The sequence below is a fragment of the Prinia subflava genome, chromosome 2, assembly GCF_021018805.1.
Source record: "Prinia subflava isolate CZ2003 ecotype Zambia chromosome 2, Cam_Psub_1.2, whole genome shotgun sequence".
Classification (NCBI taxonomy): Eukaryota; Metazoa; Chordata; class Aves; order Passeriformes; family Cisticolidae; genus Prinia; species Prinia subflava.
The window spans coordinates 92,955,589-92,969,133 of record NC_086248.1 but is presented as its reverse complement, the minus strand read 5'-3'; the positions used below and the strand labels follow the sequence as shown (position 1 = coordinate 92,969,133).

Genomic DNA, 13,545 nt, shown 5'->3' with positions numbered 1-13,545 from the left:
TAGAGCAGTTACTGTCCAATCCATGTTGACATTTCTGGTATACAGGAGCTGATGTGTTCGTTCCAGAACAGTGTGTTTGCACACACACCTTCGGCTTGTGAGGCTGTAGCTGTACCTGGACAGCAAGGCCAAACACTTGGGGTTCTTTAACTAACATTGATTTCATTCTTAGGCTACTGCTAACTGTACAATTACTGTACAGAGAATGGCTCATGCTCTGCAAGGAAATGTGTGCAACTAACAGTAATGAAAGATAAAAGTCTTTTTTGAAATTGAATTGGCTAGTTAAAACTCTGCATATGTCTAGCTTAAAATAATCTGCGAAGCCAGAGACTGAACAAAAATGCTGTTCTTGACGAGATCTAGTCCTCCACACCCTTCCCTCTCTGTAATTTCCTTTCATTCTTCAGATTCAGGCAGAAGTTGGCAAGTGGCTGGCCATGGGTTACAGCAGTAGCCCGTCCTGCACGGTTTAGTACAAGCTCTGCAGCCATTCTTCTGAGCAGTGTTGGACAAGCTGGTGAATGTTTGTTTCAATTCCTTTTCTATGAGTCTTGATGTCCCTACCTCATCAGATTGTTGTGAGGATGTGTTTATATGTCTCTGATGGCTTCTGATGTTAGAGTGGTGCAAGGTATAACAGCTCTCTCATGCAATTAGGTGAAAATAATACACTATGTCTGTACCCATGAAAGCTAAAAATGGGAGATTAAACCACAGCAGCTAATTTGATAGGTCTGTTTGCATTTCAGTGAAGTAGAAGTGCTCCTTCTCAGTCTCTAGGCTTTTCTCTGGTGATGCTGGTAGACTACCAGGCTAGTCACACACCTAACCAGTGGTTTTCCATTTGTATGGGGTTTTTTTAAAATTTGTTTTGTTTGTGTTGCTCTAACTCCCTAATAAATGTCAAGTTACACTGGCTTTGGAAAATAGACTTCATGTAAAAATGTGATAGTTATTTTTCTGGTGTAGTGATAACCACTGTAGTCAATTGGGCAGCTTTTAATAATCTCCATAGCAACTAAATTCAGTAAAAAGTGAAAATAACTGATTCATGCAGTTCTGTGCCAAGGGATAGGTGTGGGCAATGCACTCTGTTTGAAATGTCACACTCAGCTGATGCATTCCAATGATGCATACTCTGCTGGCAGTGCCTTCCCTTGCTTCTCTTAAGAAGTGAGGAAATGGGATCTAATTTTTCATTTGCAGTACTAGTGGTTAAGAGAAATGGACTCTTAAATGCCACCATTAGTGTTCCTCTACTTTTTGCTCCAGAATATTCAAACAAAACCAGGAAGACCTGGTAGCAAGTAATTTGGTATTTGCTTAATTCCTCTCAGCACATGGAAAGAGGCACTTTAGAGCTGATTATGTCAGTGCAAATGCTTTGTTTTAGTTTAGCTTGAACCTGCTCTTAACTAATTTTTTTTTGGTTTGTTTCACTTTAAAAGAAGCGGTTCTTGCAGGTGAGGATCATAACTTCTTAAATGTCATTACTTCTGCATCTCTAGTTCTTTTGTCTACTTTGTGATTTGGTTCAGCAGTTGCATATATCCCCGATAAATTTTGGGAGTACTGGTTAGAAACATTATCTGGAATATGAGTTCTCCTCCTCCCACTCGGAGTTGCCCTGGTCTCTGGCAGCCGCGTTCCTGCCATTACTCATTCCCCCCAGAAGGGCGATTTGCGGAATTGCTTTGGAGCTGGCAGCCGGCAAAACGCGAGGGATGGAGCCTCAGAGGAGGCTCCTCTCAAATGGCTCGGGTGCTTCTTGCTTTTCACATGCACATTTTAGGTTTGATTTTCTTCGGAGGTGCTGAGTGCCTGCATTTCCTGCGAACTGCAGCCAGCCTTTCTTCTTTCGAGATCGCACCTCTTTTCAATGCCTCTGTTCCTTAGCTTTTTAAACTAGTTTTCAAACGTGGCCCGAGGGAATGAAAACTCGGAGATTATGTTATAGACCCCTGTGGCGGGGGGTAATGGTGGGAGAGTTAGCACCTCTGGATGAGTGCCCTTGTAGAGTTGCTGTTTGTACTGAGCCTCTCAAAGAACAGCTTTGCAATTAAATCCGTGCTTTAAATTCAGCGCCAAAACACTATTTTGGAAGATTTGTTGTATAAGGCGTTCATTTGGGATCTGTAGTAAGTGCCTGGCAATCCTGCCTCTGGAGGTGTTTATTTTATGGTTTTAAATGCGACTCTTAAACTTTTTTTCTTTCTCACCGAACTTCAGGAGCAGCCGGTGTCACACTTCAGTCTGCTCACTTGCGTGTGTTTTGCAGGAATCCCTCGGAGCTTGCCCCAGGAATGGACAGCTCCCTCCGCTTCTGGAGGGGAGCAGTGGCAGCTGAAGGAACCTCGGAGGCGGGCCGGGAGCGCTGCTAGCCGCGGGAAGAGCCCGGGAAGGGCCCCAGGCCGCAGCCATGCCCTTCGGGCTCAAGCTGCGGCGGACCCGGCGCTACAACGTGCTCAGCAAGAACTGCTTCGTGACCCGCATCCGCCTGCTGGACAGCAACGTGATCGAGTGCACCCTGTCCGTGGAGAGCACCGGCCAGGAGTGCCTGGAGGCCGTGGCTCAGAGGCTGGAGTTACGCGAGGTAAGGGTGGCCCGGGAAGGAGCGGGCTGTCACCATCTGTCACCGCCGAATTGGGCGCGTTTGTAGCTCGGGCAGCCTGCGCGCCTGAGTCACGCTGCTCGCAGGGCTGGCCAGATGCGATCAGCGGCTGGAGTCTGGACAGACACGCTGTGATTGCGTGAACACTGCCGGCGGGACGGCGCTCGGGGCTCTGGGCTCATCCATCACAGCTTCCAGAGCCCTCTGCAACACGGAGTTTCTTTTCTTAGAAAGCCGTGCGTGTTACTTCTTTGAGCTGGGATGCCAAGGGACAAGTTACAGTAACTTTTTTCTGAATGTAACCCTGGTTTCACCAGCACCCATGGGCTGAGTTACACAACTGGGAAGGAGACTACAGGCTTTTAAACATCCTCCTTCAGATAGTAACAACTCTTGGTACTATAAAACTGAAGTAGGCAGCAGTAACAACTAACAGTTCTGTTGTACTAGGAACAGCTGGAGCAGGGTGGGTTTTTTCTTCCTTTTCTTTTGTTTAATATTTCACATCTGAAATCCTGAAAGGCTTCTTTTGCATTCCCAATGCTTCTGGAAAGGTCGAAGAAACAAATCTTTATTCAAGACTGAAATCCTTTATTTTTTACTTCTTGCTGAAGAGTTTAGTTTTTCAGTGCTGAATCCTTTATAGAAATACCTCTCCAATGTGCATGGCACAAATGGACTGACTTTTCTTACCTCCTGTGGGCTCCCTGTGTGTACCCCACATGCTTCTACACTTCTGCAAATCATCAGTGGAAAACCATTGGCTGGAAGTTGCTTTATCATCTGACTGTCCTGGCTGATACTTTCTGTAAGCACAGCTGGGAAATTAAAAATATTGCAGTGTCTTATGCAGTTGTCCCATGGTAGTGGGGGATAACATACAAATAACTACAATATCTGAAAACTAAACAAAATTCCTTTTTACTCTTTTTCTTTTTTAAGATAAAGAATGGGAGTAGACTCTCACTCTATGTGTGTATGTTCAGAATAGGTTGGAGAATGTGCAGGCAGGAACGGGGCAGAGGGAATATTGCATAGCATTTTTCATACTTGGGTGTTTGGTTTTTTGGGGGGCTATTTTTGTTTGTTTGTTGGTTGGTTTTGTGGCCTTTTTTTTTTTCCAATGAATTTTAGTAGAATCTTCTCCCCCCCCCTTTACTTATAGAGATGATGATTTATCAATAAATAATTTTTCCCTTCTTTTTTCTTTCTGTGGGTGATGCCCTAAGGTGTCCTTAGGGAACAACCTGACTTCTCTCTTTCCTTCCAATGCAGAAAGCAGTGAATTAAATGAAGTGCTTCCCCTCATGTTCCTTGTGAGCTTATCTATCCGTGCAGCAGAGGTCTGGGGCCTCCTGATTCTCTCTGGAGGTCCACCTGCATTTGCAAACAATAGCTCTGTCAGTGGGTTAGTGTTCTTTTCCACAAAGCATTCTATGATTTCAGAACGTGTTTTATTCCACTTTGGAACAAAGCCTGAAGTTCCCAAATTTTCCAGAGAAATGAAATTAGACAGTAGAGTAGCAAGGGAAGCTGTTTTGGTCAGTGTTCAGTTCTATGGGGGTTTTCTATTGCTTTGGGTTTTTTTAATTTTCAAAATTGTTTCTGTCATGCAAAAAGAAATATGTCAGCACAAAGAAGTTTGTGTTTCAAGATAAAAAAATATTTTAACAACATAGAAGAGAATGCTTTGATGTTGTTGGAACGCATTCCCCTTCTTTCATCACCCTCCCTGCTTTTTTTTCTAAATAAGGTTTTGGCAACGTTGAACTGGTTTTGTAAAGTTCAGATTTCAACAGTACAGCATTTTTTGACAGAAGTGGGTGTTTTGGGGTTTTTTCAAGGGGAGAATTACCTACCTCTTTCAGCTCTGAGAGGGTCTCCCTGTATCCTCTTTTGCTCCTTGGATGTGGAATAATTGGAGCTAGCAAGCTTGGAGGTGCCTGGTGCTGTTCTTTTTTCAGACCCCAAATTCAATTCTTCTTCTGCCCCTGTAGTCTTCCCATCACTGTTTGTGAGGATGATGAAGTAAATTGATGACTGTCCCCTTTCTTCTCTAGGTTTACCATAGTTTTTGGACTCACTGTCCAGATGAATTCCACAGAAGGGTCAAAAATATTTTCACAAAGCTCAAATTTCTACAAGATTTGTGCGACTGGATAACCGAGTAGAGAAGCCTGTTAAGTATACTGAGGCAAAAATACTTGCATGCATTCATATCAGAGAGAGACTTTTAAAATTCCCTGAATGCAGCAAAAACTGCAGCTGGCATGTACCCTTTCTTAGAAATCCTGATTTGCAAACTGTTATGTACAAGTAAGGATAAGCCAACCTTCATTAAATCCTGTGCTAACACAACAGTGCTAAAATCCTGTTTGTCTCCTCCGTGCAGTCCCAGGTAATACCTCAGTTTGGTCTTATGTTTAAATAAATCCCAGTTGTACCACAACTTTTACCTTCAAGTTGGGAACGCATCCATGTCTCACTCAATCTAATTTCTTATAAATAAACAAAAAACTGTCCAAACCTTTCCTGCTAAAAAGCAGAACTCTTTAAGATTATGCCTTGTTGTGAGGGACTGTCGATCATACCACACATGACTGAAAAACAGTATCTAATGGATTATGCATATTTCTATTTGATCTCTGGGGAATGCAACTCCCTGCCTGACTGACTCAGGGTTCAGGAATAGGTCAGTAGAAAGTGGAGCCATGTAACTACTGTAAAATCTGGTTTTATCCTTTTCAGCAAAGCTCTTGACAATGCACCAGGTCTTCTACTTGAACAGTTACCGGTTCCAGTAAAATGAGCTCTTATTCCAGCATTATGTAAAAGGTAAAGATGAGAAGAGGTGAGGAAGGGAGAGGAAAGACAAGGTCAAAAAATGCCATTTTATAATCTTGTATGTATGTGCACAGATTATAGAAAGACTTTTTTCCCTAATATGATGGCATTTTTCCAGTCCACTTCCAGACTAAGTGAACCTGCTTGAAGTAGCAGAGTAATCTGTACAAATTTGTTGAGTCTTCATGTTTCCTTCTCCTTTTTGTTCTTTTTAATTCACTTTCTAGAGTGCTAAAATGTTTAAAGGTGGTATGCTCTGATGTATTGTAAGTGGAGGAGAGAGCAAGAAGGTTCTTTCCGACCAAAATTATTCTTGTGAGCTACGTTTCACAATGGTGTGTCCATCACTGTGATCCTGTACTCCCCAAACCAAAGCAGGAGGCTGGTGAGCCACAGGCAGATGCTGCCCACTGTGCAGAGGTGGCCTTTTGCTGCCGTTCTGACCTTTACTTTACCACCCCAGAAGGGGCCCCTTTCTTTTAGGCACAACGAAAACCAGGGGTTTTGCAGCCAGGTTGCCTCCAAGTGTGGCTTGGTTTGACTCCTCTTGCCAGCAAAGCCGAGATGGGATTCAGGCAGTGCTTGGACAAAAGACCTTCTGTGAGTAATTGGCTGCTGTAAATGGCACCAACCCCTCTGTTCAACTGCCCTGGGATAGCAGGGCCTAATGTTTTTTGCCTGGAGGAGCTGGGACTCCATCTCTTTCTCAAGGATAAATATTTAGTTGGCTACTTAACCAGATGCTTTAACAAACATTGAGCTGGGCTTGATGAATGTTTTAGAACGACATTTGCTGGTTTAGTAATTTTCTATCATCTCCTGAGGTTGACAATTCTCCTTGTTTGGCCCAATGTAAAGACAGGGGTAGTTCTGGACTTGGGAGGATGGGTAAGGCCAAGTCCAAAACAAATAGGTTGCCTTCTGAACTGGCAGCTGTAGTGTCACCCATTTTAAGACTTCTCAGTGCAGTTTTTTATGTCCGGTGTTCTTACTTACCCTATTTTGAGAATCACCTTTTCATTAGGGCACCCAAGTGCTCTGGTCCTTGTTTGCTGCTTTAGCAAAGGACCACAGCTCCTGGAGGAGTGTAAACCATTTCCTGGTACCACACATGAAGCCATGAGTGGTAGGTAAGGCAAATTTTAAAAGCCTCAAGGGCAATATTTGTTACTTCAGAGCCTGACAGCTCTGACAGTAGATACTGATTCCATGGCACTCAGAGTGAAGTCAGTGGTTCACTCTGGGCAGATGGACAAACAGACCAGCTTTTGGAATCAACCTAGTTTTCAATATGCTGCTTTTAGATAGACGATCCCATTTTTTGATAACCTCAACTAATTTTTAGGGTGCTTTGTGGACTGGAGAGCATGGCATAACTTGCCTTCTGGAGAGCCAAATGCCTTCTCATAGCATTCTGAACTTGATGGCCCAGCCATTTCCAGTCCCACATGCTCCTGTCCCTTTCTGGGGATTACTTCGGGATATTCCTAGGGGGAGGGTCTCTTCAGGCATGCATGGTAGTGGCTACAGAAGTTCTCCACTGTGGGCTCTTAAAAAACACATTACATTTTCAAGAAGTACAGTTGCTGGCAACAGGGAGCTGATGTTCAAATAACTGTGGGGGTTGTCTCTCCAAAGTGCATGAATCTGTGACATGAGCTCTGCTCTGCAATCAATTCCTGTGCTTCAGCTGCAGTAGCTTGATCCTCTCCAGGCTACTTTCCTGGGAAATTATCTTTTAGTTGTGCAAAATGTGTGCTGCTGCGTTTGCTCCACAATACCTGCTGTAATCTAGAAGCTTCAACACTGTATTTCATTTCCTTCTTGTTCCTTGGAATTGCTTCTGGATTCAGTACTTGAAGAGCCTTTCTACTGTAGCAAATCTGAACTTGTGCTGTCTCCCAGCCCCCACTCAAAGGGGAAGGACTGTGCTCATTCGAGCTGTTTAATTGCAATACTTTAATTCCTTGAATAACTCTTTTAGACTCCAGAGTCCAAATCTTCTTTCATCATTCTTGAAAGATGTTTTACAAGTACTTCACACTTCGAATTTGGGTTCTAGGTATTGTAAATGTTCACTTTTTCAAGTTGTATGGAAGCTCTGTTTTCACATCTCCGTGCTGTTTCTTGCTGAGGATGACGTGCCCTGCAGATTTCCAAGTGTGTTAAAGAGTTTCCCTTAAGAGGTGGTAAAATCACTGGTTTTTTCTGCCTTCACATTAATTCCTTTTCTCTGCTGCCTCCACTGTCCCTCCCACCTTCATTTTAATCTAATTACTACCATGGTGAACTCATCAGAAAGAACTTTTTATCCACTAGTGACTACAAAAGGAGAGTAGAAACACATCAGGTGTGAGGTTAGTTTTGTGACCATGTGTGAGGTTAGTTTTGTTTGAAGTTTATCCTGTGGGAGATGCTGACTTCTTGATTTATTTGTGCCCTAGATAGATAGATTGATTCACTGATTTATTGAAGATACGTTTAATTTCTAGGAAGAAATACTACAAAAGAGCAAGTTTGCTTCACTGTACCAGTCTAAGCAGTGCTCAAGCTGTTTGTCAGGCTTAATTGAGGAATCCAGTTGAATTAGTTAGTCTGGATGTTGTCCAAAGTTGAAAATGTGTATGTAACAAGACCCTAAAGTAAGGACACCTGTGCTCCCATTCAGAGTTTTGCATGATTCTTGCATGCCCTCAGCTATAAAGCAGTTGGAGCAGTGTTTCCTCTGCTGGTTTGTTGGCATTTGTAAACATTTAAAATTTTTGGTATTGTATTACTTGCCCTTGTGTTGTGTGCTAAGTCCTGGTGTGTGCAATGGTTTTTATACAAACATCCCTACTAGAATGAAAACGGCTGTTCGTGTTGGATTTTGCAAAGTTTAACATCTGCAATTTGTCTGCTACCATGCTTTTCACTTTTTCTTCAGATGTGTAGTCATAGTACTTGATGGTTAAGTGCTTTTCAATAAAATCCTTCAAGATGGATTTGCTATTCCTTCAGCTGCTTTATTGCCACTTTGTAGCTCTAGTTCTGAGCACTGCTGTGTGTTAATTCCTCTTCACCAGCAGCAGTCCCATGTGGCTCATACAGTAACTGCTGCAGCCATTGAGGTTCACACTGGGCAGGAAACAGCCGAGGTTTCCAACCTGGTATTTCTCTAGAGCCTGGAGCAAACAACTTGTGTGTGATATGCACATTCTAAATGGGTACTTCTCCATCATAAAACCTTGTGTGTGCATTAAAAAAAAAAAACAAGAGTAAACAATTCTGTGTTGGGTAAATGGTTCTGGTATTGGTAGATATATTTTGACATATGCATATGGGTTTGCATTCTTTTTTTTTTTAGTTGGAAGAGTCCTTGTCCTTTGTGTGCAGTGGGCCTGATCCAAAGTCTCATGAAGCTTTTGCACTTTAATTCAGACTTAGTGTTTGCTGTCTGTTCACAAAGCACAGGTGTCCCTGAAGAAAACAAAGACTCGGGCACTTTCTGTAAATCATTTATGTCACCTGTGCCACAGTGTCAGGTAGAGCTCTTCCATATGCATTTGGGAGAGATTGTAGGAGGCAGACAGAGATCTGTGAAGTATATTACAATATTAATTTGTCATTGTCTTCAAAATGTCATGCAAAAAAGGGCAGTAAAAAAGAAATTACTCTGATTTTGCATATGGGGAAATGTACACAATGCCATCTGTTCTTACTTGCATCTGTGACATTGTGTGAGTGATCTAGCTGGCAAAGGTAAACTGACACTCATGTGTTTCTTTCTCTAGACTCACTACTTCGGCCTTTGGTTTCTCAGCAAGAGCCAGCAAGACCGCTGGGTTGAACTGGAAAAGCCTCTGAAGAAGCAGCTGGACAAATTTGCCAATGAGCCTTTGCTTTTCTTTGGGGTGATGTTCTATGTGCCCAGTGTTTCCCGACTGCAGCAGGAGGTAACAAGGTACGTGCTTTTCTCTGTTCACAGCATTGTGGTAGAGCTGGGAGAGAATGGGATTGTGATAGAGCATCTCAGAGAAACAGTTGCTCTGTTTGTAGCATGGAGTGTTTGCTCAGGTTATTTCCTTTCCTGATGATTGCCCAAATAGGAAAAAATGGGAGAAGTCACTACTTGATTATGTCTGCTTGAGAAGGGAAAAGAAACCCCAAAAGCTGTCTCACTGAATGATTGTGCATGACCAACTGCAGGGGAAAAAAATGGGAGTAAAAGTTATATGATTAACAATCTGACATAAAATTTAAAAAGGAGCATGGTGACCATGGTTTTTCTTCTGCAACTTTCTACTGATGAAAAGGAAGCCACAGGCAAAGGAACTCTATATAAGAGTTTAGGTTATTATTCTTAAGCCTACGTGTGCTTTTGTGAAAGTGAACTTTGGCATTTTTTTTCCCCAAGTTTTGCTCATCCCACTCTTGATTTTCCCTCATGCTTCACAAAAAGATTAAAACTTTTAAAGAGGGCATTAGTCCTTTAATTACGATCAGGGCGTACCTTTGCAAACAACTTCAGTGGGAATTATTCTTTTATCCAGAGCCCTGTGCTGCAGTTGTAACAATGCAACTGTTTTGAGGGGCTATTTTTGTAAACCACATCACTGTGTGGTTTTTGCACATCTGTGCTGTATTGAAATTTAATAATACAAAAAGAGAGTGAGGAGAAAAAAGCCCACCTCACCTAAAAAGGAGTGGAATTGTTTTCTTTTTAACCAAAATTGTTTTATTTATGTAGTCTGAGCAAAGTTGTATCAGCACAACTAGAGCTAAAGCCTGGAATAAGTGGGTGAAGGCAGAAGCCTTGCCGCTGGAAAAAACCTGCTGTTTCTAAAAACCTGGAATTCACCACATGGTCATAATAGCTAGGAAAAATTATATAAATAGTGAAGAAAGAATGGCCTTAATTGTAGAAGGCGTGCAGGATATGAAGCAATTTTTTATGTTGCAGATTGTGTATTTTAAAGGATCTTTATTTGACACTGAACTGGAGAGTTGGCGTTGGTAGGATATGAAAAAGTTGTCTTGAAATGGCAGCTGTCAAGCCATCCCTTGATGACTGTGTGTGCTGAATTCTTGCCAAGGAGTGGGATAAAAGCATCATAAAACTTCAGTTTCTCTGAGAACAGACCAAACACTGATGCTTGTCTGTATCTGTGTGTTCCTGCCTTGTACACACTGGGAGAGGGAAGCCTCACTACCTTTTCCTTCAGAATTATTTTAACGTGCAGACGGAACGTCTGAAGTGTTGTGTTGCTCAATTTGTCAGCCCAGTCCTGGCCTAGTTGTGTGCAAGGAAGCATTGTAGCTACTTGGATGCTATAATCTCTTCAAGCTGCAGCCTGCAGTGCTGATTGCTCATTCATAGCTCACCTGCAGAGGTATATTTGCTCATTCTGCCCAGGTTGGTAATAACAAAGCATTTCAGTGACAATTGAACTTCACAGCACTCTCAATTGGAGTGGCTGCTGAATTGTTTTTCTTTCTGAAGTGATTGATAGCATAAGCTGCAGAGTCTTATAAGTGCCTTTTATGTTTCTTTAAAGGTGTGCAGCAAAGCCAGCACTTTACTAGAGGATTTCAGATATAGAACAGCCTGTTAATATTTGTTAGCTTGTTCCATGGAGTGGAATGGCTGCACCATAGGTGGTGTGATGGCAGCAAACCTTCAACTGTGCAATAGGTAGATTCATGTTTGAGGCAACAATGGGGACCTGGAGGATTCTTCTGAAACAACTGGCACAGAAAGGCTTAGTTTAAAACCTGATTAGATGCACAGATGGATTTGGGCTTATAGGGGTTTTTTTGGCTCTTGGTAAATTGATTCAACATTTGTTTTTATTTTGATGCTGGCTGCTTCTAGGATTAGACTTGATCATGATATGGTTACATGTGATGTTGAGGTAGACACTGATCTCACCCACTCAGTGACTACATATTTCATTTATAATTAGTACAAGTGACACATCTGCCTGAAATGCAGACCTTGTGATGAGACACTTCATCCCCTTCTGGGAGGCTGCAGAATCACCGCAAACAAACCCAACCCCAAAACACAACCACCACCAAAGGCCGAAGATGCAGAGGTGGTGACAGTACTGCCAGCAGTGGATCTGTCACCTCTGTAACCTTCTCTAAGTGGAAACACCTCCAGCCCTGAGCTTGCCTGCCTGTGTTTGGAGTTGGAGGTGAAACCCATCTCTCAGCAGCAAGCTTTTAGTTAATTGTAGACTCCAGGGTTTCCAGGGTTGGTGAATATTCCTTGAAGATGATGAAGTCTTCTGAGAATGCTTCAGCAAACACTGACATAGTGCACAAGTATTCAAAAAATAGGGAGTTGGTTTCCTGAGCTGGTTTACTCTGCCTCTGATCTGGATTATAGACTTGATAGCTGGTTTTGAGAAATTTGTCACCAAACTGAATATTCCTTCCTGTTTCCAGTGACTTCAGTCTCCTGTGCCTCACATACTGTCATTGCAAAAAGGAAAAATGGTGCAAGTCTTTAGGCTCTGTTGGTTGTGAGGAGCATTACTTAGGGTGTTGGTCACTGGCTCTGAGATAGTGTTCCTTAATAATTTTATTTGAAAAATCTCTTCAAAATAACATGTGAACCATTTTGTGTTTGGCTGTTGTTTGGTGGTTGGGACCAACAGGAAGAATCCTGATACCAACAGGACAGTATTTATAAAATCATAACTCCTTTACATCTTATCATTACTGCTGGAAGTAGAAAATGCTAATTATGCCTCCGGGCACCTGGATTTTAACTGCTTGCAGATGTTGGTATTGATCAGGAGCTCTTGGTGGCTTCTCTGGTAACCTCCTGTATTGACAAGCCGAGCGTGGAGACAGAAGTAAAAGTGAGTAACACTGCTCTGAGCACTGTGTCCCAGTGCTGGGCAGACTCAAAGGAAGCCTGTCCACATGAGACATGCTGGGAGAGGAGTGGAATAGCAGCAGTGAGAAGTCAGTGCTGTCCTCACAGGTGTCACAGTGTGGGAAGGTCAGATGAGTCACTGAAGTGAAATGCAAGCAGCAGTTGCAGAATGGTTGAGGTTGGAAGGTATCTCGAGACTGTCTGCTCAGAGCAAGGCCAACTAGAGAAGACTGCTCTAGGACCATTTCCCATTGGGTATGGAATATATCCATGGAAAGAGAGATTCCCTTCTTACTCTGGGAAATCTATTCAGTCACCCTTGCAATAAAGAAGGGAGTTTATGTTTAGAAGAAGTGCCCGGTATTTCAGTTTGTGCCCAGATGACCCCATGATCTCAAATTATGGATTGATGCTGAGTGGGTGAGTAGGTTACCTGGGCTGGCCATGTAGCTGGTTATTTAGGGCCTATGGGGCTGCAGGCACATGTCTTACAAACACACATACTGCCATGTCTTCATGTGGGATGCCTGGAGTTAGTTTGTAAGAGGTGTTTCTGATAATATGAGAGCCTGTGGTAAAGAAAACGAAAAGAAAGACTGCTAGAGCAGTTTATTTAGCCCTTAAGCTCTTTGAAGCCAACCTCTGAGACCTGCAAGAAAAGATGACAAGAGTACTCTGGGGAGCACACTAATTGTTTTAGTAGGTCAGATCTGACTCTGGCTTGCAGTTCTTTCATTCTTTGTTCCAAAACCGACACTTGCTTAAAGATGAAAATATTAGTGGTGTAGAGTGTTTTTTCTCTTTGGACGAAGTTAATCACTGGGACAGGGTAAGAAGCACCTGCAGGACATTGTCAGTCTTGTTCAATTTGTGGTTTTGAATGCAAATGCTGGGGCTACTCAGGCTGGTCATGTTTCCTGACCTGTGATGAATTCTTCCCAAGGATGTCCCAGGGAAACATACAGAAAGCAGGCACCCGTTGTAGAATACCTGTAGAATACCTGTTTTTTCTTTCTGGTAGTGGCCATGACATAAATATTATTGCTATGCCATACTTTCAGTGCAATAGCATTGTATTCTTGGCATTAAGCCTTCTCCTAGGAATGCTATTTCCTACCCTCTAGACCTCTTATTTCCCTACCCGTTCTACTCCATTTTTTTTCCTCTTGAACTGAGGCTCCCATATATTCCCTGGTATTAATCCTGTCTCTTCCATGAT

General features: G+C 42.7%; 1 protein-coding gene across 1 annotated transcript in view; it reads left to right on the top strand.

Annotated features, from left to right (window-relative positions):
* PTPN14 (protein tyrosine phosphatase non-receptor type 14) overlaps positions 1 to 13,545 on the top strand; it is a 108,620-nt gene that overhangs the window by 35,157 nt on the left and 59,918 nt on the right. The window contains exons 2-3 of the mRNA XM_063391031.1: positions 2,282 to 2,596; positions 9,232 to 9,401. Coding sequence (XP_063247101.1) covers positions 2,423 to 2,596; positions 9,232 to 9,401 — 344 coding nt within the window. The 5' untranslated portion in view covers positions 2,282 to 2,422. The remainder of the gene's footprint in view (positions 1 to 2,281; positions 2,597 to 9,231; positions 9,402 to 13,545) is intronic.